This window comes from Chelonia mydas, chromosome 19 (assembly GCF_015237465.2).
Source record: "Chelonia mydas isolate rCheMyd1 chromosome 19, rCheMyd1.pri.v2, whole genome shotgun sequence".
NCBI classification, from domain to species: Eukaryota; Metazoa; Chordata; order Testudines; family Cheloniidae; genus Chelonia; species Chelonia mydas.
Window position 1 is genome coordinate 9,103,764 of NC_051259.2, and position 24,561 is coordinate 9,128,324.

Genomic DNA, 24,561 nt, shown 5'->3' on the forward strand with positions numbered 1-24,561 from the left:
AGCTCGAGCCGGGCTCTGTGGTAAACAACTGGGCGGTGCTACCCGCCTGCCTGATGCATAGAGTAGCCAATAGACAGGGCAGCCTCAACCAAAGAGCCAATGGCAAGTGAGGGAGGAGGTCGGGGCGGAGCCAGTCGTTGCCGTGAGTATAACGTTTGGCTGCGATTGGCTTATGACACCTCCTCCCCCTCCTGGAGCGACGGTTGGGCTGGCGGCGACCGTTGAGGCAAGGGGCCATATGGCCCGCGAGAGGAGGGCCTGCGGGGCGTGGTCTGTCGAGGGGGCGCGGCCTGCGGGGGGGCGGGGCCAAGAGGAGAGCTGTCGCAGTGAGAGCGGAGCGGCGGTGGAGGCAGCGGCGGCTGCAGTCGGTGTGTGTGTGTGTGTGTGTGTCGGGGGGAGCGGATGCAGGCTGGCAGCAGGGGGGGCGGTGGGTTGTTGCCTTAGGCTGATAACATGCAATTGCACTGAACCGCTGGTTGTTTGATGGGCAGAGCAGCGGGGGTGCAGAGGGCTGCCACCCCGGAGAATGTAGCTGCCAGCGACCCTGTCTCCTCTTCATTGAACGGGCGCTGAAGTGCACGGGGAGCAGCAAAGGGTGTAAACACCCTGAGCTCCCGCAGGCCCTGGGAACAGTGAGGTCTGAGGCGAGCCTGCGAGGTCTCAGACGTTTGAGGACCCCCGTGCCCGGGGTCGGGGAGAGGGCTTGGGGACGTGGGGTCGGGAGCGCTGCGCTGAATTGCCCCCAGCGAATTGTGCGTGGGGAATTGCATTTCATGGCCATGGAGACAGGTCTCGTCTCCGGGCTGCTCTTTTAGCGAGAGCTCGCTTTGCACCCGTCTGAAAGTTGTGCATCTCTCTTCTCTCCAGGGCAGAAAAGAAAAACGACTGGAAGCGGGCGGGGGGGACGGGGCCGGGACTGGACACACCGCGGATGAAATTTACCAGCAAGTGGAAATGAACTAGGATGGCTTTAGAAGGAGCAAGAGCTCTGGTTTCGCCAGGAAACTTGTTGTGAGGAAAGACTTGTGTGGGCTGGACTGTCCGCAGCCGCCTGGAGCCCATCGCCAGAGCTGAGTGAGCAAAAGGCAATTCCTGCTTAGGCGGGGAGCAGCCCCTCCTCGTTTGCTGGCTCCTGGGGGCTGTTCTTCCTGGCTTTTCTCCCCGTTGCTCCTCGGGCTGCGGAGCCTTCACCCCCCCCCAGCGTGAAGGGGGCTTTCCGGCTACCAGAGGAGCCCGAGAGGATGTGAAAGCTCGAGGCTCCAGGGCGGTGGTGCCGCGCCAGGGAGCTGCTCACAACACAGAGAATTGAGGGCAAGTCCGCAAAGAGGGGACGGGAACTTAATGGGAGGGGGGGAGACCTGAAGCGGCTGCCAGCGGGGGAGGGCGGCTGCAGACGCGCTCTGGGACAAAGGCGAGGAGCGTCCTGCATGCAACAGCCTTTCCCGGTGTTGAACGAGCCGCGGGTCCCCTGCTGCGGAAATGCTGCAGCGTGAATCCCCCTTCTTCGACCGAGCAGCGATCGCCGCGCTCCGGACGCCTCCTGTCTAGTCCCGGAGCCCGCCCGAAACCGGCCGCCGGACTGGGCTAGCGGCAGAGAGCGGCGCGGGAGCTCACCCCATCCCCGCGCTCCGCAGCGGCCCGGCGGGATGATGGATTTGCCGGCAGCTTCATGCCAGACCGGGGGACTCTGACTCGCTGCCCAGCGCCCTGCAGACGCCTGTGCGCGGGCAAGGGAAGGGGGCGGCCGCAGCCGAGCATCCCAGCCCAGCCTGCCAACTCCGCTCCCCTCCAGGCACCGTCCCCAGCCCCGGGAGCCCGGCGGCGACGGCGGCGGAGCCCAAGCGGTGGGCGTGTGAAGCTCCGTCCCTGAGCAGCTCCCCTCTGCCCCGTCTGCTCCACGTGTCAGCCCCTCTCGCTGCCGGCCCGGGAGAAGTGGGGAGCCCCCGGGCAGCGCAGGAGCAAGTGTCCAGCCCTCTGCACTGACTCTGCTGGACCCCGGGGCTCCTCTCCTGCCTCTGCCGGACCCTCCGGCGCCTCCCGGCTCCACAGCAGCCTCCCGCCCGAGCCGGTGCTCGCCCCCCCACTCAGCGCCCCGTGAGCCGGTGCCCGGGGCGCCCTCCCCGGCCGTGCCCATGCTGCTGCTGCGGAAGCTGCCGGGCATGCCGGGCTGGCCGGCGGCGCTGGGGCTGCGGCTGCCGCAGAAGTTCCTCTTTCTGCTCTTCCTCTCGGGCCTGCTCACCCTCTGCTTCGGGGCCCTCTTCCTGCTGCCCGACTCCTCCCGCTTCAAGCGCCTCTTCCTGCCCCGCCGCGCCGCCGCCGGGGACCCCGACCTGCCCCGCAGCCCCCCGGCCGCCGCCGAGCCCCGCCATGCCAGCCCCGCCGCCCCGCGCCGCCTCCGGGACAAGCTCCGCGCCGCGGCCCGCCTGGGCGCCCCCCCGGCCCACACCGCCGCCTCCGCCGGGGGCAGCCCGCAGCAGGTGCAGCCCGGGGCAGGGGGCGCCGAGGCGGGGACGGACTCGGCGCCTGCAGCCCCCCGCCAGACCCGAGCTCCGTTCGGCTTCGACTACGAGACATTCCGCCGCAGCCTTCGCCACCCGGTGCTGGGCAGAGGCGGCGGCGAGGAGCCCGAGACCCGCGCCCGCAGGCTGAAGATCAGAGAGGTAAAGGCTCCGCGGCTGCTCCTCAGCTCTTCGTGCTTGTTCGGCTCCCTTCCCCTCCTGCCATTCTCCATCACTGGTCACCCCCTCATCCCTCCCGGCTTCCTCAGCTATCCTTCATCCCTCCCGGGAGCCCCCATTTCTCCTACCCTGGCAGCCTGCGTTTCCCTAGGGAGCCCTCTTCCACCCTCGTGTCCCCTCATTGACCCCTGCCGTGTCTCTCCTCGCTTATTCCGCCAGCCCTCTGCAAGCGTCCCTGTCTCTTCTCTCTGATTGTTTGTGTTATCCTAGTCCCTAGCCTCCCTGTATCCTCCCTTTATCACCCAGGTCTCCTGGCTTTTCCATCCCTATCCTTGCCGCCTCTGTGCGGCTCTCCCAATCTCTAAGGTTAGTGCAGACCCCTTTCAGTGGGGTGTCTTTTTACCGTGCTGAAAAAGGCATGTGTACTTAAAATGTGACACAAGGCACATGCCTCTGCATTTGTACACACTCAACAGAGGAAATGTGTTCGGGTAGGTGTGACTAGGAGCAATGAGATGAGATTATACAAAGGTTGGCTATTTGGAAAAACTTCCTAACCGTGGGGTGTATAACATTGTGGAATAGTCTCCCCCACTCCCCTCCCCGCCCCAGGAAATAGTGGAAACCTGGTCACTTAAGATATTTAAAACGTGGAGTTGATAAAGCATTCGAAAATTATCAAACTTACACTAGCCTACGGGGATGGACTGGATGTGACCTCACGCAGATTTCTAAGTCCTCTGCATCTCTAAATCAGTCTGACATCTAGCTTGGGGAAGCAGGGATTCAGGACTTTTTACCTGGAAACAAAGGACCAAATTCTGGCCTTGATTTAGCCCCACACAGTCTTGGTGATATCAGCGGGGTTACTCGGGTGTAACTGAGAGTAGAATTTGGCTTAATGCCTACAGTTTGTGCATAAAGCCTGGCTGCCTTGCAAACATTGCAGTGTAATCTGTGACCTAGTTAACCAAGAGCTATAGAATCAATGTAATAATAGATTGTATGTATCCTGTCTTTTGCCATGACTGATAAACTTGGAGCAAATCTTAGTAGATCAAAAATGCCAATAAATAAAACACACAGATTTAATGATGCAGAGTATTAATTTCCTGGATTTGTTCCTTAGTAAAGCTGTAGGCATTTAGCATGTACTTACACAGCCCCAAGTTGAACAGAGAGGAAAATGAAAGGATAATGGGGTAATATCAAGGTTGACAAGCCCTTGATGCAACCTATCTTTTAAAAATATACTTTTTTTTTTTTAAGCACTCCTTTTGGTTCTGAGAGTGCTGTCCTCAAAACAAAGGCTGCAGTACTGGTAAAATTCCAACTTCTCTGCCAGGCAGCCAGACACAACACACCCAGGGGTGCTAGGTTTCTTTATGATCCCAGGCATGTTTGAACCATCCTTTCCCTCTGCCTGTCTGCTGCACTGTTGTTAGCCAGCAGGGTATCAGAATATACCAGCATCTTGCTCTCTCATACACTTTGAGGTAAGGATTCTTGTATATTTTGATATCTTGTGGGCTTCCAGTGCCAAAGTACACTAGGACAACATGATGCACACATGCGAAGCTAGCATCAGTTTTGTTTTTAAAATAATTAAATGTGGCACTAGATCATTTATCTGTGTTTAATTTTTAATACAGGATTTAATATTTAGCAACCTGAACATATTCAGGCCTGAGTGCTTAGAATGCATTCATAATTAGTGTGTGATGGCAAAGTTAGGTTTTTCAGGGGGTCAGAATTCATAAATACAAGTTTCATGCCCAGGGATACTTTGAACAGCAGGGTACTTAATCATGAAAAGTGCTTGAACTCATTTTTTTCTCCTCTGTCCAAAAATGGAGCTAGAAGACAAAAGTGACTATACAAAACAGGAAGGGGATATTGTACTCGACTTGTTAAGACTTGTACTTTTCAGTAGAAGAGACACAAAGAAGGAAATGAAGAGGGGAGAAGATAAAAAATTATATATAAAAGGGAGAGAGCAGAAAGGGTAATAAATGGTAAAGAGGAAACCAGCAAAGTCATGACACAGCATTTAGATTATCAAAATACATTTCATTTGTACATTTTGTGGAAACGTGGGGGTATGGGTGAGTGGTGATAGCAGTGGCATTCTGCAGGGATGAACGATCAAATTACTGCACATTCAGATGTATATGTTAACTACAGGGCCCTGGATTTGACTGAGACGCCTGATCCTTGATGATGTCCCAGTCCCCTTTCTTTCTCCCAGAATTTCAAGCTACGCAATTTGCTAAAATCTGCTCCAAATTGTTCTGGTTGTTCAGGTCTTTTTTTTTTCCTAGCTCCTTCTGGAGAATGCACTGTAAGAACACAGAGGGGATGGGTATGAACAGGGCTTGAAAAAAATTGTGGACACTGATGAGCCAGAGGCCACATGAAAGATGAGACAGAGAATTGGGACGTCATCAAGGACCAGAGATGATGTCTCGGTCAAATCCAGGAGCTTCCCTTTCCTAGCAGTTGAAGGAAGGGGTGAAAGGCCTACCAGGTTCTGTTCCTGGAACTCTGCTCAGGGGCTCCATCTTCTATGTCAGCTTTTTTTAATCATGATCTGATACACTGAAATCTGCTCATCTTTCAGGCCACTCTCGCTGCTGGCAGTTAGATTTGTTTCCTTCCTCACCCCACCTCAGAGCCTGTTGACAGTTGGGTGTGTCCACAGCTTCTTGGCTGTTGTAAGAGTGATTGTGTGTGCGTGTGTTCTACTCTTGTCCTTCCAGCCTCTTCCCGCTGTAAATTTACTGCTGTCCACAGGGTAAAACTGCCCAGATTGGTGTCATTTTAACTGTGCTGCTGTTTGGGAAAGCTCTGAACAGCAGCAGCAGGGGCACTGAAGCTGTTTGCAGATTCAGCAGTCACACCAGCAGTGAATCTAGTTCACTGTCTTGCGGTATTTGAATCATGTGCACAGTGGATCTTATTTGCTGATGTTTTGACTCTCAAATTGGAATACAAGGTAGACTGCTGTTAGTGTTACTAATTAGAAGTAATTGCAGTATTGCAGTGAACTTAGTTGGCTAGCATATTTTCCCAATGAAAGCCAAGCTGTAAACCTTCGCATCGTGGGCGCGTTACGAAGGTTCTCATTTCTTTTTTTAATCCCAAAGTCAGTGAGCAGTCTCTTTCTTTGAAAAGAAAGCACCTGTATTGCACAGCCTTTTTACTGCAAAAGGTCAGTGTCATCTGGAGAATTGCCTAGGATGTGCTGCTGTGTGTTACTTTTGACAGCTGAGTACAACAGGAGTTCTGACCTTTGGAGAAAATTGCGATAAAACCAAATCATAGCATTCCCAGTGCTACGGGTTAAGAAATCGAAAGGGCCTGGAATAATTCATCTCCTAAACTGAGCTCTGAAAAACATGAGTTGTATAACTGATCAATCATGCATGGTTTCAGGGAGTGGTTAATTTTTAACATGTGCCAAATACTGATAAATGTTCAAAGTCAAAATGTGGTTATAGTCAGACAGTGACTGTAAAAACAACACAATGGGATTCCATATTTATTCTCTCTCTCGCTCTCTCAACGATTTTCAGATCAAGTTGTCTCAATTACACGTCAGAAATATTCTCCCTCTCCCCTAACTCCCCAGCTGCCATCACTGAAAATTCAGCCTGGGATCTGGAAAAATCAAGCTGTGTGGTGTCTGCCTCTTGCATCATAAATGTTTCGCAATTTGAGTTTAGCTGACAGTTTTGCTGATGATGCATGAGGCAAAATAGAATGCAGCTTGCTCTCCTGTTGCTGCACTGGCTCTGCAGGTCTAAATTGAGGGGGAATTTAGTGGGGCCTGAGAACAATGGAGAGGACACAACTTTACCCTGACGTGTCTTCAACCCAACCAGAGCAGCTATGTGCTATTGCTTGAGAACAGGTACCAATAACTGACTGGAAACTGGCCATAAACAAAAGTGAAGCTGACGAGCCTGCTTTCTCTCTCAAAGCTGTGAAAAATCCAAACTGTAAACAAGCAGCGTAAATAAAGGAGACTTACAGTTTCTTCAGGTTTAATAAACAAAGGCATTCATAGTAACTTAAGTAAGGAAATGTGTCTTGACCTAATATAAGAGAATGGGATCTTAATCTGAGAATGTCCTTGTACCTGAGTTTTCAAGGCATGGTGAGGGAATGTGTCAGAGTTAGGATCACAACTCAGGAGTTCCTTGCGCTTAAGTCCTGTACCTCTCTGATATATATCAAGTTTGTTTTTATTGGTAGTAATTAAGATGTATTTGCTCTATATTGTAGCTCTTTTCATCATAGTTTCTCCTTCTTTTGCCCCCACTCACATTTACCTCAGCTGGCCTTCTGTTTGTCCTTTTTAACATAGCTCTACATATGTATTTAGTTTGACAGTTTTCTTCTATTCAGGTTCTTATTTTCAGAGGCCATCCATATGGTTTCCCCCAGTTCTTCCAAACAAAGTGTTGCCATCACTGAAAATATTATTTTTTTAATCTTTGTGACTCATGATGGGACTATCACCAAGTCACTCCACTACAATACTATATTTTCAGTTGTTGTAGTGGTCATTTTCAGATATAACATATGGCTGAACAGCAGACAACTATCAAGGTAGATCAATTTTTAAACAGCTTTTTGGCAGTTTGCTTCTAGCAGATAATTTATAAGAATTAGAAACTTTAGGTTAGGTGCTCAACTTCCATTGAAAGCCAGTGGTGTTGGGTGCCTAATTCCCTTAGGTGCTTTTGAAAATCCTACCCAGTAATCCATTTGTGGATAAAATACAACAGGTACATTACAGGTAGCTGCTGAATAAGTGCCCTGTATCATCCTTCTGAAAAAGTGCCTCAACCCTGACCCCTGGTGGGAGAGGAGAGTTCAGTTCACATACTCACTCAGTTCTTGGCTCTGCAGACATGAGCAGTGAGGCAGGTAATAGTAATGATGGTATTTGATGTATACTGAGCCAATAGGAACTAGACTGAGACCACCAACTTTAGTAACAAAGAGCTCCTAACAGTTGTCGGTTTTAGCTTACAACTGGCTTGATTGTGAAATGCTCCATAACCCATTATCGGTTCTGGAGACAATTCCTCTCCCAGTCCTGAATGTCTCAGCCCCCTCTCTCTCCATATTCTTCTGTGTGGTGCAATTATTTCTCCCTAATTCTGGGGACAGCCTTAAACCTAATGCCACATACTGTCAGGTCTAGTGCTTTCATAGTACCAATAGCAACTCCAGATGGAAATGTACTTTTCTGAACCCATCTGTCTAGCCTGGACTCAGATAATTTAGTCCTTTGTGATGGTCAAACATTAGTCAAGTACCTTGTAAGAGAGGTACACTGGAAATTGATTAAAGAGAAAGCTGCGATAGTAAAACTCTTTATAGTGGAATAGAGTAAAGATTCCAAACAGTTTCAGTATATTGTGATCAAATCATAATTCCAGCTGTAGAGGAAAAATAGCTTTGCTATGAGAGGGTCCTGCTGTATTTTGGAATTCTAGATGTGTCAAGGCCTGCTGAAATTTTCCTTTATATTGTGGTCTCTTTTCTCATGCATTATTTACTGAACTTTTGAAAAGGCACTATACTGTAAATTTCCCAAATGGTGCGTACAATATATTTTGTGCTTCACTAGTCTCTGGTGGATTCGTGCAAACAAAATTTAGACTTAACCTGTGGATGTTGAGACTGTGAATTCCTCATTCAGCACAAGTGGTATATGGTTAATTGTACTAAACATATATTTGCACCATTCGTGTATATGGTTAATTGACTAAAAATATTTGTCCTATTGATGTGATGTATGAATACAGAAAATATTGTTACCTCTGTAACCCATGCTACAGTACAGTATACTTCAAGATCCTAATGGTATAGGAGTACACACTAGTGTTGCTACAGTTAAGGTTATTTCCGCATTTCAGGGGATTATAATTGTCAGTAAATGTTTGCTCTTGGCTACAGTATCAAACACTGAGAGCTCTTTTTCCAAAACAACTAAATTTGGTGTAAAGCTGATTTGTAAACTGCTGCTTAAAGACAGTGCCCTGTTCATACACAAGCAAAATTACTAGAGCATGGACCTCTCCAGACAGATTACAGATAATGACTGAACACAAGTGCTGGACGTGGTTAAACAGGTTTCCAGGAAGCATACAAGTCTGTTATGCACAAAACCCTACATATTGCTGAATTAGTTCAGTAAACGCGTGGAAACTCATTGGGTTGCCTCAAATACAATGACAAGAAGGATGGAGCAGTATAGTTAGATAATGGCATCACCTCATCTGTAACACTTTACCATATATTTAATCACTTAATCTTCTCAATAATTGTATGTCACAAATATTTGCTAAAACATGGGATCTTATCCATCTTGACTCATTCCCTGTGCAAAATATTTATAGGTTCTTGATTAATCTTGTAATCAACAATTAAATCTGTTCCCTTACCGGGAGGATTATTTCCGTTTGTTCTTTCATTTTGCTTCTTTGCAAGAGTTCACAGGAAACACTCTTCTTGCTCTTTACATTTTAAATATGTATCTAATCCTTAAAATTAGCTTGTTCTTAAGTTAAAGGAATGAAGGATGGGAAGAAAATACATTTTATAATCTTAGATGGGTCTGCGCTTTTGCTTCTAAACCTAACATTTACATGCAGTTGTCTAAAAAATGTGAACTATTTATGGGGAGGGATAGCTCAGTGGTTTGAGCTTTGGCCTGCTTAAACCCAGGGTTGTGAGTTCAATCCTTGAGGGGGCCATTTAAGGATATGGGGCAAAAATTGGGGATTGGTCCTGCTTTGAGCAGGGGCTTGGACTAGATGACCTCCTGAGGTTCCTTCCAACCCTGATATTCTATGATTCACTATTTTACTGTAGGGAGAAGGGAAATCTTGTATTCTGAATTTTATCATATTTTAAACTTAGAAAAGCAATGACTGTACAGACCCAACAAGTACCTTAGAATTGTAGAAGACTTTTTGGTGCATGGAGTGGACATGCGCCCATAATTGTTGCCTTACCCGTTATAGTTTATTGTATGATACAGTATTTTGGAAGGGCTCCAAAGGAGTTGTCATGGCGTGTTGTATCATTGATCTGTACATAATGGGTATATTGTGCATGATGGACCTAACACAAACTCAGGGAAGGAGGCACAGTGGGAACAGAGGAGGATTGGATAATATTAATTATTAGACCTTTACATATTTATTAGAGACACACATCATGTCCTATTAAGGACAACAGAACACTAGGCTCTGGGTTCCATTTGTGGCTACAGATTCACTTTGTGGGCTTAGGCAAGTAATAAAAGGACATTATTGGACTAAATATGGCCCAAAATTTAGATTTATTTTGTAAGAATAAGCTTTTAATAAACTTGTTATGGTAGATATTTCTACTTTTAAATGTCTAATATAAACACTACCGAAAAATGTCCCCTGTAGTTTTTAACCCAAAGAGTGCAAATATTGTTCTAATATAACAGAACCAAAAGGTGAAATTTACTAAAAATCGGAGTGAAATGGACTACTTCATCTTCATTGTCCACCCTGAAAGCCAGGGCAGAAGTACATTGCAGAAATGGTGAAAAGTAGCTGGTTGGTTTTTTTTTTTTAAATTTTTCAGTGTTAACCTGAACAACCTGTGGCATTAGCTGCATAAAGAATCAAATCTTTAAAAATATAATATTTTACTCTTAACTTCTCTATCTTAGTATGTCCATCTCTGAAATGGGTATTACTGTACTTACCTAATTCAGCTCGTGTGAGTTATAACTAATGCTTTCAGAGCACTTTGTGTTCCCTGGGGGGCTTTATAAGTGCAAATTATTTTTAGAGATTGTTCTAAACCAAAAACTACTTTACTGCTTTCCCTCTGCATACATTTATCTTGAAAGCTGAAACAAGGAGTCCCTTGGATGTAACCAAGCTGTGTACTTGAGTCAGTGGAGAGGACTAAAGGGGATTAAAAAGAAAAGCAAACAGAAGTCCCACTAAAAATAATTTGAGTTAATTGTTTTTTGTGTGTGAGATTGACTGGGAGCCAGGAATTCAGTAGTTCTAATCCTGCCTCTGACATTTCCACTCTCTGGTCTTGGATGCATCACTTAACCTTTCTGTTCCTCAGATCGTTAGATGGTAGAATGGGGATAATCATAAGAGCATTGTGAAGAATAATTTATGCAGAACGCGTGGAAAATGCTACAGCAGCACAACTGACAATGCTTTACATTCTCAAAGTGCTGTACAAACACTAACTTGCTATAAAAACAATATCTTCAGTATTCTGTAGGAAATGTCGGTTCTTTAAGTACCCTATCTTGCTTCAATTGAAGTCAATGCAAAACTCCCATTGACTCCATTGGGAGCAGGTGAGGTTTTAAATGCTTGTCAGTACTGAGAATTGAAACCATGTTAGTATCTTTCTAGAGAGCAGTGTTTTAAAACAGCGTTCTTGCTATAATTGTGTTAACATGATTTCCCTGGCCAGTGAAGAAAGTGCATAGCTGTGTACTTTGGAAAGTAACAAAAAGATATTTATAATGCTGTAGGGCCTGCTCATACTATTTCTGCCCGAATGCCATGTGTATAAGTGAGCCCAGCTAGCTGACAAAAAGCCTCCAATAGAAGTACCGGAGTGTTTTCAGTTCTCCAGTTCCTCATCAGAAGGCCCCCATCTCAAATTTTAGTGCTGGCAGCCCTGAGTTGAGGAACAAAGCCTGATTCTTCACTGCTGTTTTCACATGCGGTAGCTATACCCAGGCAAATCCCCAGCTAACTTTTCTGATGTTGCTTAAAAACCTTCCTCCAGCAATGAAACCAGGACGTGATTCTCCAATTCCTAAACATCGTGGTGCTTTGGACCGTGCACCCATCAGACATCTGTGCTGAGTCTTAGTGTGGAATTACATATAACCAGCATATTGCTTCTCTGATATATATATATTCTTCCATTCTCTGTGGTGGATTGGTTCAAACTATATATTTTTGAAAGGGTTACTGATCTCCAATAAGTCCTCCATAAGATGCAGGAAAGAGTCCTAGAGATCTTCGCTTCTTTCCATTCCTTACTCTCTGGTTTTCCAAAATTTAAGGACAGGAAAATTTTAAGCTGACTATTAGGGGAGAAATTCTTGAAGGTTGGATTTGAAATAGACTTCCACCACTTTTTGGGGGGAATCTATTGCTTGGGTTGTTTAAAACAAGGATAGAAAGAGCATTCAAAAATGTATTGTGGGAGACAATTCTACTGGCAGGGACATGGACTCACTGACCTAATAGGTCTCTTCTGTCTCTGATTTCGATGAATCCTTATGTTTGTTTGCCTTAGTTTATTATCCATGTAATCTAACTTGCTTTTCATAGCTTTTTTCTTTCAGAAGTTCATTAATCATTGCAGTGTGATGACTGTCTAATGCAGTGTTGGAATTATGCCAGGGCCAACCCTTGGTACCTCTCATGATGGGAGGTCAGACTGAATGAAAGCAAGTCCCCTTAGTTCTGGCAGCTGAATTCTAACACTGTTCTAACATCCACTCCATATGCTTTATTTTTTATTAAAGATCCAGTATTTTAAAGCCGATTTCTGTGATTTATTGTTAACTGAGAGACTCCTGGAGGAGTTTATCAGCCTTTGACTAATAAATTTAGTACGGTGCTCCAAGTATTTCTTAACACTTTCCTTGAGTGACAACTCAAATTCTGGATTCTGGGAAGGCTGCAGGATAACTTTCTTGTCTCTTTTGTGGGATCATTTTCTTGTATCTGTTACTGACTAGTACCTGTGATAAACTGTCAGATTACTCCTTGCTGACTGGTTAATGCTTGAGAATTGCTCCTTCCCCCTGTTCAGAAGTTCAGATCACAAGTAACTCTTGAAAGGGAGGGGACAGCAATGCTCCAGTCAATGCCTCCAAGCCAAAACTACACAGACAGATGGGCTAGCAGGTCAACCAGCAAGAAATCATTAAACTAAAGCTCATCCTCCAGATCACTCATATTAAGTATTTAGGATCTGGCTGAAGCACAAGGGATACGCCTGACTGTTTCAGGCCCATACTGGATCAGAAGTCGTGGGCTGTTCTGGGTTCTTCTCACCGACACTCCAGCATTTGGACTGGAGACCAGCTGACTTCACCTCAAATGTTCCTTTCTTTTTCTGTTCCCTCCCTCTTTCCCCTTATACAGAGCAGGAGCAGAGGGGAGGCAACTTGTTGCCTGTATTTTCCCTTCCCCTCAACTATCCCACCTGCTTGCACCTCTGTGTGGTTTGAAGCCGTTGTTGGTTCCATCCAAGAGCCAGAAGCAATTAGTTCTTTCCCACTGATGGGGAAAGGGAAATTTAAGATGCCCAGTTCTAAAAAAAAAAAAGAGATGATCAACATAGATCATCAAGCAGTTGGCTCATAAATATAATAATAAGTCCTGTAATTACAGGCTAAGACCATGTTCTTAGTACCAGAAGCACTCAGTGTAAAGGAAGATTCTGGGTCTCCTGCTTCCGTGGATTTCATGTAGGGAACACGCCTCACCTTGCAGAATGTTAATCCTCTGAGAGACCTGTAGGCCAATTAAAGGTCTGTTGAGCATGCTTTGCAGGGCAATCTCAGGTACTTCAGGGGCCCTGGACTGTTCCATTCAGTATCGGCCCAACTGTAGTCCATGAAGGAACTCCTTCCCTGTAACATACAGCTCTAGTTCTAATCCGTGTACCTCCAGCTTTTACTGTTGTAAACCCTGTGATAAGCTAGGAATCTCCTGTGGTCATTCCAGGCAGTGAGCTTAATTCCCTGAACCAAGCAGCATAGCTAGCAATGTTTTGTTTCATTCAACAGCAGTGCCCTAAGCCATACTACCGTGAGAGGACCATGGCTCTCTGGCTGCATGCTACGCTACTGTGATCTGGTTAAGTTAAAGCTAGAGAGCCAGTCAGGAGTCATCTGGTCTGAGGCCAGACAGACATTACCTACTTGCCTCAGGATGGATCCATGACAGACTTTGTGCATGGAGGCTCCAAGGGCCATGGTCTGTCTATTTTTCACCACTTGTATTCAGTACCTTGGGAGGATTCCTGCTGTGGTCCTGCGTCTGAGGCAGAAGACCACAGTCTCCTGCTCCCTCTGTATTGTTTCTTTAGGATGTTCCTTTCATGATTTATACACCAGGGTTAAGTAGTTAGGCCTGATAGGTTTTAGGTGGCATAATTTCTCCGACCCATTTTTTGTTTTTAAAGGAAGAAAAAATTCATTGGCATTTGCCTGTTCTTGTAGCCTGGTGCTTTGTCCTTCGGGACATCTCCTGGGCTTCTTCCTACCCAAAAGTGAGACTCCTCAGAGATATCTTTAGAGAAGGAGAAATTTCTTACCTTGTAATAATGCATTTCTGAAAAAAATCATCCTGCAAGATACTCATCTACCTACCTTTGCTAGATTTTTTGATTAGGAGGTGAAGTATTCTGGGCTTACCCCCTAAGTGATTGTCTGTTGCTCATCTGGGGTGTTGGTCACTTTAGAGAAAGAACTTTTGGTATTCTTTGTGTGTAGTTCGAGACTTAAGAAGTGCAAAGCAAGATGTCGTCTTAAGTCAGAGTCTTTAAGGAAGCCTATATATAGATACATCCCAGAGCCAAATATCTTAAAGCTATGGGAATTTCCTGAATGACTTATGCTTCAGCCACAAGACCCAGGAGTGGTACTCTTGCAGGATGCTTTCAGAAAAGCACAATTACAAGGTAAGTAATTTTCCCTCTTTATTTTATTTAAAGCTTGCGGGAATAACAGTGCCTAGTATTCAAGAGCTAGCACCAAGCTAAACGATTCATAGTCAAAAGCATTTGACAAATCTAAATAATAAAGCAATCTCTGAAGTTTAGCACTCTGCCTCTTGAGTCTGTCTCAGACCCCAGGCATGTGCAGCCCCCTTCTACACCCCGTCGCAATAGCTGTAAAAAGGGTTATTTTATGGAGCCACAGTATCTTGCAAACATCTTCTAATTTGCAACTGTGTCAGCAAAATTAGTTTTAAAAAGGGAAAGTACTCTATAAAATTTGGGCTGTACAGTTAATGATTTGAACCGTTCTGCAGATAATAGGGGGAAATATTTTCTGTGCACTTCAGAGTGCTTTATAAACTCTAGCTGATGTAGGGATTCTTGAAACCATCATGATGGTGAAGTAGAGCTCTTTCCAATATCGGCTGTGCTGGGTTTTTGTTGACTTTGCAGCGTGTCTGTGTGTGTACACGCACAACAGCCTCTTCAAGCATTTTTACTGTACGTTATAGATATGTATTTACAACCTTAAGGCCAATTTAGAAAATGTATTTTTTTTTGGAGGAGGGGAATAATATTCTATACACTTCCTAAATGGATATGAGTGACCCCAAATCCGTGCGAATCCAGCACGTTTGGTTCAAATTCTGTGCTAAATTAAGTATGTTGTGTGTGGTGGTGCGAAGGCAGCATTCCACAAGCAACAAAAACCAAAATCAACATTCTTTTATAATGTCTTCATAATGTAGGTGTTGCTGAAAGGGGTACTTATCCAACCTTTCAGTAACTATAACCGAGGAACTAATTATCACCCTGGTGGTTTTTAATTCTTTTCTTATGAAGGAGTATGCAGAGAAATTTCTCCTTGTCCTTAGTTTCTCTTGTCTTCTCCCAGTCATTCATATTCTGCATGTTGTTCGGCAAGAAATCTTCAGCTTCTGCATCACAGAAGCTATAGTTACGTCTGATCTTAGCAGCTGACCCTAAGTTTTGCAGCGTGCAGAATGACCATTTGAGCACCAATCTGCGAAAGAAATCAGCCCTCCAGTTTCATAGGATTACTTCTTCCAGGCCTGTGCAAATTGGGAACATGTAAAGCCTCTTCTGAAAATTCTCTAAACCTTATGACAGCAAGTACAAGTCCTTGAATAGTAGCAAGAGGTAATAAGCAAAGGACCATTGCTTTTATCCCTGCTTCTTTTGTGCTGAAACAGTGTTGGTCATGCATTGGAACCTGGTATGCTTGATCACTTACAGAAGCTTGAAACGAATAAGGTTTCCTGCTTCCTTTTGCTGTCCTGGAGAGACCTGGAACACAAATACTTTTATTTCTAATAGAATTCTCCATAAGCTTCAGTTGCGGTAAGTGAGGGGACCCTTAACATAGCTCTCCCCCTCCTCAAGGACTAAAGCACTCTACAGTTTGCCCTAGACTCAGTTTCATTCTCAAAAATCCATTGTCATCCTTTTGCAACCTGCTGTTTCATTAAGAAACTTTAACTGCAAAATCAACCACTGTTGCTGAGATGTTTCCTAATATAGAAGCAGCTGGACCCAGTGGGACTTAATGCCCCATCTAAAGATTTTTCTTTTCTTTTGATACAGTTAAACCCAGTTGTGTTTGGAATTTAATTAAGAGTTAGTTTAATTGTGTTTTGAGATGTGTTCTCTTCCTTTTCAGCTTTCCAAGCAGGGGATGGTGAGTCAGGAGGACTCCTAGGTTCTGTTCCTGGCTTTGTTACTGACTTGGTACATGACATTGGGCAACTGAACGGTGTATGCTTCTGTTTCCCTGTTTGTAAAATGGGAAGAATACTTGCCTTTTTCTCATGAATGTGGTAGGGCTTAGTTTAAATATCTGCAAAGTCCTTTTAAGATAAGTGCTGAGTATTATTACCCTTCTGCTCCTAGTCTTCTCCTGTGTACATGGAAATATTTGCCTGTCTCAGTGGAAGTAGGGGAGTGGTGGTGAAGCTCAGTTTTATGATTTGTAAAGTGCTTTGAGGTCCTCAGCTGAAAGGTGCTGTAAAGTTAAGGTTTCAGAGCAAATCTGCAGCTACCTGGGGCTTCACAGCTGACACTATATTGTGTATATCAGCCACTCAGAATGTCACAGCAGCAGGAGGGATAGAATTTGGATCTTTCTGCTGCAGAAGTGCAAACCCCTACCAACTAAATGAAAGGAGAACCTCAATTAGCAGTTAGAGCTGTATAGGCCATAGGATACATTTCTGATACAGTCCAGGTTTAAACATTCACCTCAGCTAGTTCATGATGGTGGAATTGTTGTTGAATTGGTTTATCTTAAGTGTGAACCCAAACTCAAGAACTTGGTATCAGCCCTTATCATGATGCATCTTCACCACTGGCACGCCCCTTGGCATCAGGGATCTGAGTCTCCTGCCTTTCTGCACCACTCAGCCTTCCAGTTGAGAAGCAGCTAAATCCAACCTGTCAGGCAACAGAAACTCACACTAATGTCAAAGTCTCTCAACCAGTCTGCCCTTCTTCTGGGCTCTTCAGTTTTCTTCTTAGCTGCTCTGTAACCTTCTCCCCAGATCCCTCCTCAAGCTCTGACCCCTCTGACTGCATCTGTCTGGGGTGCATGTTCTCCTACAGCTTCTGGCTCAGGCCACTTCATAGAAGTACCTCTGGTTCCTCCCTTCAGAGGGGATGCTCTCCCCTTTTATAAGGGCCAGATGTCCATTATGTTATCACCTGATGGCTCCCAGTCCTGCCCCTCTGGCTGAGAAGCAACTAATTAGGTACATCTGTTGTACCTGTGCTGTAATTAACTGGCTATTAACCCCTTTTCAGTCTATGATCTCACCCCCTCCCAGCTCTGCTTTTGCTTATGGAAAGTTAACTCATTAATTCATCTGGTGCTTCCAACTGTAGATTTTTCCAACTGTAGAGTCCAGCTGCAATTTTTGCCTTGTTTGTGTTTCCTATTCAATAGCGATGAAAATGGTGGAAAAAATCTCTAATATAAGTAGCTTGATGATGCACGCTAAAGACTGCAACAAAAGTCCTAGGCAGAAAGCTCTTCACTGCCTGTTTGACAGTATTGTATTTACTTTATAGATAATAAAGGTACATGTAGCAAACGATTTACAGCATCTACTTAATGTCTACTAATAAATTTAAGTATCGGCTGGTGTATTTACACTTCAGCGGCAGATTTGGCAGAGTTTCAAGATCAGCTTTAAACCCCATTTCAAAGCACTCAGGGACATGGGAATGGCTCAAGATTCTGGGCATGGCTCCGTGATGATGTACTCAATGATTGAGGAAGAATCAGCTGGGTCATTGCAGAGGGGTCTGTAAAATACTTGAGGCTTTCCCAAACATTGGGTGTCTTTTGTGGCAGATTCAATCACCAGTGACTGGGCTTCATGTAGGAATTTGTGGGGGGGGGTGAAATTCCATGGTTTGTTATGCAGGAGGCTGGATAGATAATTGCAATGGTGCCTTCTTTCCTTAACATATGTGAACAAAGGCTATAATCCCAGGTGTTAATTTGTGGTAGATAAACTATTTGACTAGGGGTGTATCACTCTCTTGATATGATAGCATAATAATCCATACATTACCAATCAAGGACCCCATTATGCTAAGCACCTGTCTCTGCATTGAGTCCCAGTGGGGTGCAGCTGCAGCTGAATTAAGTCTTGAGTTGTAATCCTGACTGCCACTGGCTGCTTGAGTAATGATGGGGAAGTCACTTTCCCTCTCTGCCTGCTTTTTCCTCACCTGTAAAATCTTTGAGATAATGATTTTTACTTTGTTGAATGTTGAGAATTAATTCCTTTCGTGTTACTTACATTTGAACGTGCAGAATGCTATTCAAATTCAGTTTAATAGTAGTAGTTCATTTTTATTTATTATGCCTCACCACTCCTATGAAATGATTAGCTCTATATTTCAGATAGGTAAACTGAGGCACAGAGGAGCTAGCGTTAGTGGAAGAGTAGGGAATGGATTTTTCCACGACGTCGGTGGCAACAAGTTTTCCCATCAGGAGTTCAAACTCCCATTCCCAGTTCTAATCCCTGGTACTCACCTCCTCAGTGCCAATAAAGATGAATGCAGTTTTTGTGAAAGTTAGTTAAATAAGAAAAGATCCAACTAGTGACTAAAGAAATGACGCACATTATGGTTGTCAGGTGCTTAAATGAAAGTATCCATTTTCTTTGTGTTTTATTCAAGATTAGAAGCTAACATGGCTGCTTTAAAACAGACAGGTTAGCCAGGGTGTCTCTAAATTGCTCGAGTTCCTGTTGGGATCTATTGGATTTACAGTAATCTTTAATTATAAAATGTAATTACTTTAGAATGGATTATCAGTGTTGCTGTCCATTTCTGCATGTTGCCTAGTAACTTCGTCATCTGCTGTAGCAGTGTCTGTTCTGCTAGTTACAGGCTTTTATAATTGTGAAATAATGGCCTGTGGTTATTAGTGCCTGGTTAAATGAAACCTGTTAGCCAAGTGCCACAACATTTAGCAATAAAAATATGATGTAGAATGACTTCTAAGGATGCTTTCAAACTAAGTAGGTCTGAAAGTGACCCAGCATGACAATGGCTCTGTGGTAAAGCTTTTTAATTTGAGTTCATCATTAGATTCTTCACTGGGGTTTGGGTGTATATATAACTGTCTTAAAAATATAACTGAGGGCCTGATACTGATCTTGCACCAGTTTACACTGGTATAACTCCCTTGACTTTGGTGAAATGACTCCTGGTTTACACCAGTGTAAACAAGTGAGATTAGAATAAGATCTCACACCTATCTTTTACTCTTACTGCGAGACACTGCCAGCAAGTTGTACCTTTTAGTATATAGTTTTGTCAGGAAAATTATTTTTTTGCAGGGTGGGGAAAATATACAGCAATGTACCGCAGGTAAGAAATCGGAAATAGGAACGGGAGCTAATTTCAGTGCCCTAAAAGGTGGGCGGCAGAAAAATTCAGGTTGTGTCTCATATGATCTACCAGGCTAGCGGCAGAAAAGGTCAGGTCCTATACGATACTGCCACTGATCTTCACCAAAAAGACAAAGAGGAAAAAACCTGCCAGTTTTGAGTTGCAAACCAGTGGGTAGCTTATGATAATTTGAAAAACAAGCCACAACAAAAAGTATTGCTGTTGGAAAACACCAACTTGGAATTTTGTAGGTAGTGTGATCGTTTAAATATTTTATAGGGCGCTGATGGGTAAGGATTTTTTTAAAGGCAAAAGAGCCATGAAAGTGGTTATCTTGTAAAGATAATTGCTTTGTATAATGTTCATGGGAAGCTCTTGAAATGGACTGATTGGTTGGCATATTTAAATTTCATCTCTTAGGCGTTTACTAATTATCCGAGCCTAGATGGATAAAACTAATCAAAGAGCTGTTTGGAAATGCTCTGCATTTTAAAATCATACAGGGCTGACATGAGGAGGCAAACGTGAGTTTGATTTCTCGTTGATCCTCTCTGCTTTTACAAGCAGATTTAACCCAGGGTTTTTAATTAGTTAAATACTGCATATGTTACATCACATCTGAAGTATTGTGCATGCCCATTGCCATGGCAGAATATTTCTTTGGTAAAACATTTCTTTGGTGAAGTTTTTATCTTGGACCCTGTTTCTTCATCATATACCCTGAGGGTTCTTCTGTGTGTTAGCAAAGTGCTTAGCTCACACAAGTGGCCTGATTGCTTTCATTGTATAAAGTTCTGGTTAGTGGCCTTCTTCTTTCCCCACCATGATACCCTTTGAAACCCTAACCCTGCCTTTTCACATCTGTTGAGTGCCCTCAACCGCATTTGAAATCAGCGAATCTACACTCTCAACAGTTCGGAAACCCAAGCTCCCTAATACTTAGGGATAGGAATTGCATGTTACACTTGTCCAGTGTGTTCTGTGGCCTACAGTCCTGGGCTGCTAAAGCACCGTGAGGACAAGGAACTAATGGAAGCTTGGCATGGTAGGATTTTTAATAGAACTTTATTGATAATTTGATCGGGGCAGTGCTGGAGGGGTGGGGGGGCTTGCAAGGGCTATAGCCACCCCAGAATTTGCCTTAGGCCCCCCCGCCGTCATAGCTGCCTCGTAGCAGCTGCTGCTTTCTAGAGCAGCAGCAGAGAAGTAAGCCTGGGCAGAGAGCAGGGGTGCCCAAGAACAGCCCCTGGCCCGTGTCCCCACCGACTGGGGTGTGCCACCCAGGGCAGGCGGAGGGTCCGGGGCTCCCCACAGCAGCCTGGACTGACTCACTCTAGCCCGGGCTCCTGGGCCCCACCCCTAGTGGTTGCATGCTGCTCCCCAAGGGCTCTGCCAGCGCCAGAGCTGGGTCTTCCAACCCGGGCAGCTTTTACCATTTGCAAGCAGCCAGAGCCCCGCACTGCCTGGCTCCAGCTTCTGGCCTCTGACCTGGCCAGGAGGCGTGGCCACAGAGGGGGTGGGGCCATGGAGGGGTGGGGCTTATGGCAAGGTGGGGCACAGCCCCCCCCTACAATTTTCTCTCTGGTCAATCTTGCCCCACCCCCCCTCACTTGCTGGCGCTACCCCTGAATTTGATTCACTAAATAAACATATACCAGGTCCTGTGTTGGTCATATAAGCAAATTCTTACTGAGTCAAGACTTGCCAAACAAATGGAAACAAATTAAAGGAAGGGAGTGAATCAGAGGAAATATGGTAACAATGTAGGTGCAGCCATTCAGAATTAGAAGCGTGTGACCTGTCAGTATAAATATTAAACACTTGTAATCTATCTTGCTGCCATATTTAAAGGACCTTTGTCAAGAAAAATGTGGCCCACCATTCTAAAAATAGCTTTTATAAAACCTACATCTAATACAAATGTCGCCTCACATTGAAGAAAAAATGCAATGAAAACAGGCCTGACAGTCTTTCCCCTGCAGCGTTTGAAACCCCATTACTGCAGCGTTAGGAACCTGCAAGTGAAACTAAGACTCTGATCCCACAAGCTGTTCTGTCCAAATCGACCTTTCCGCCCACTGTCAGCAGCGCTCCCCATGGGTACACGGCTCTGCTGAGACGGAACAGTTTACAGGATTGAGGCCATAATTGATTTCCATTATCTACGCTGAGAGGCGCGCAAAAAGTATTCAGAGCATAAACTGTGGGAAGTAAACTATGTCAACAGTGAAAATTTTAAAAATCCAAAGTGTTAGTAAAATGGGTAAGGAAGTATTTATCTACGACACATTTAAATTGACAGTGCCATTTAAATGTGTAGCTGGATTTCTTTGTGGGAAATAGGGTGGATTATACAGGTCAGACAGAGAAGAAAGGCAATCTGACAAGTTTAATCGTGACTTGGAATCCGTGCTGTAAATCAGTTGAAAGACGGGTGGTTTGTACTTCAGGGTCAGATCGATAATTGTCAAGTGGCATGCAGCACACCAGTAAATATTAAAATCTAAAACTACGAACCAGTTTGCATAAAACTCTTTATATTTGTAGACATTGTTTTAAAGCTCGATATATCATGACCTTCCCTGTCTAGAATGAATCATAGAATATCAGGGTTGGAAGGGACCCCAGAAGGTCATCTAGTCCAACCCCCTGCTCAAAGCAGGACCAAGTCCCAGTTAAATCATCCCAGCCAGGGCTTTGTCAAGCCTGACCTTAAAAACCTCTAAGGAAGGAGATTCTACCACCTCCCTAGGTAACGCATTCCAGTGTTTCACCACCCTCTTAGTGAAAAAGTTTTTCCTAATATCCAATCTAAACCTCCCCCATTGCAACTTGAGACCATTACTCCTCGTTCTGTCATCTGCTATAAAACATTCACTTTTATAAATACTTATACTTAAATAAATATTTATACTTTTTTATGGTATAAAACATTCACTTTTAACCTTGGCATTTCATCAGAAATCAGACTTGAAAACTGTAGAATCATAGGATTGGAAGGGACCTCGAGAGGTAGTATTATCGATTCTAGACCACCCCGATAGGTATTTGCCACATGGGTCTGATTTCCATCTTGCATTTTTTCTTTCCTATTTCAACTCCAGTTAGCCTTTAGTGGCCACTAACTGCTTAAAAACTTCAGAGCTACGTACCAGTCCTCAGTCTATACCATATGAAAATGTGGAATCCCCACTTTCTGAGGCGCAATTAATCTCTTAACTCTAGGGGTTCATGAGATGTGCCGCTAAACTTGGCCTGGAACAACTGCTGCAAAAGGGCTGAGTTGGTAGAACCGTGAACTTTGTTCGCTGTTAAACTTTTCCAGTCACTGCTTCTGGACCAGTGATCAGAGGGAGGAAATCCTGATCCTGGAGTCTGAGATAGAGCCACATCATGGATCTTATCGCAGAAATATACCAGAGTTTAAAAACTGCAAGTGAAATTTTTCTCACGCAAAGGAGATGGCAGCAGCCCTTCAGTATCTCTGGGCAGCATGCCGAATCTAGTCCAGCCTCTGTCTGATTATCAGCCCAGAACATAACAGCAAAAGAAAGTTTCAGGCATTGCAGCCAGCAGGAAATCATTTCATACTGAGGCTCTTCAGAGCTGCATGACAAATTTAACTTCATTTGCCTGGTCAACCATTTTCAAGGAGAAAAGACCCAATCTAGCCTAATGAGTGGGGGAGCTGTCTCCATAAACAACATTTTGGGGTGGCATGTGAAAGTGAGCAAACTTTGGAGATTATTCCTGAAGTTCTCTGGCTTTGTATGAAACGTCTGGTGGTGGAAGGGGGGCGGGGGGTGTCTCCTATTAAAATTCTGCCAGCAAATTGAAGGGGAGGTAATTGGAGCAATTTCCTTTCCTCTGCTGGCAGAATTCACCCTCTCTGGATACTGTTAATCAATCTGCACCAGGGAGGACAGATCCTGGGGCTCCAACATACTTTGAAAAACAAATGTTTTGCCTCTTGGAATGGATCAGAGAGGCCTAGTAGCAGGTATACCCACTCTGCCCCCTCTCTGATTTTCATCCCAACCTTAGTTATGCACGTTGCCGAATATTCGTTATAACAATCAATATGTAGTTGGCTTATTTTTCAGCAACAAAGCATAAACTTTCCAGCGAAGTGGAACTTGCATGTGTTTGCCAAAAGGGTGTTCCCTTCCTCCTTGGTTATGATTTAAAAGGGGAAACAAAAGGGTTCCTCAATCTCTCACTTCCCTTGTCTGCAAGCTTCTGCCCCTCTGATGTGTGGGTTTTATCACCAGCTGTCAAGGTTCCTTCCCCACTCTGAACTCTAGGGTACAGATGGGGGACCTGCATGAAAAACCCCCTAAGCTTATTTTTACCAGCTTAGGTTAAAACTTCCCCAAGGTACAAACTATTTTACCTTTTGCCCCTGGACTTTATTGCTGCCACCACCCAGCGTCTAACAAATATATAACAGGGAAAGAGCCCGCTTGAAAATGACTTTCCCCCGCAAATCCTCCCAAACCCTACACCCCCTTTCCTGGGGAAGGCTTGATAAAAATCCTCACCAATTTGCATAGGTGAACACAGACCCCAAACCCTTGGATCTTAAGAACAATGAAAAAGCAATCAGGTTCTTAAAAGAAGAATTTTAATTGAAGAAAAAGTAAAAGAATTACCTCTGTAAAATCAGGATGGTAAATACCTTAGACGGTAATTAGATTCAAAACATAGAGAATCCCTCTAGGCAAAACCTTAAGTTACAAAAAGACACGAAAACAGGAATATCCATTCCATTCAGCACAACTTATTTTATCAGCCATTTAAACAAAACAGAATCTAACGCATATCTAACTAAATTGCTTATTAGCCCTTTAGAGGAGTTCTGACCTGCATTCCTGCTCTGGTCCCGGCAAAAGCAACACATAGACAGACAGAACCCTTTGTTCCTCCCCCATCTTTGAAAGTATCTTGTCTCTTCATTGGTCATTTTGGTCAGGTGCCAGCGAGGTTATCTTTAGCTTCTTAACACTTTACAAATGAAAGGGTTTTTCCTCTGGCCAGGAGGGATTTAAAAGGTGGTTAGCCTTCCCTTTATATTTATGACACCAGCAACAGGAAAACTTTTTTTGTGGGAGCCCGGCCCCTGGTAAAAGTTCTGGCAAAACCATCCCTCTCTTCAATGGCATACAGGATCATA

General features: G+C 44.6%; 1 protein-coding gene across 3 annotated transcripts in view; it reads left to right on the forward strand.

The window, feature by feature from the left end:
- The first annotated feature begins 292 nt into the window (after window positions 1–292).
- The window catches only part of MAN1C1 (mannosidase alpha class 1C member 1), an 88,572-nt gene continuing 64,303 nt past the window's right edge, over window positions 293–24,561 (forward strand). Inside the window, exon 1 of one of the 3 annotated variants that reach the window (XM_043532439.1) lies at window positions 293–370. Coding sequence is in view for 2 of the 3 variants with exons in the window: in XM_043532438.1 (XP_043388373.1) it covers window positions 2,133–2,660 (528 nt within the window). In the remaining variant the exon portion in view is untranslated. Of the gene's footprint in view, window positions 371–398; window positions 2,661–24,561 lie in introns of those variants that run through there. The other 2 variants (XM_043532438.1, XM_037881822.2) reach the window with 2 other exon arrangements.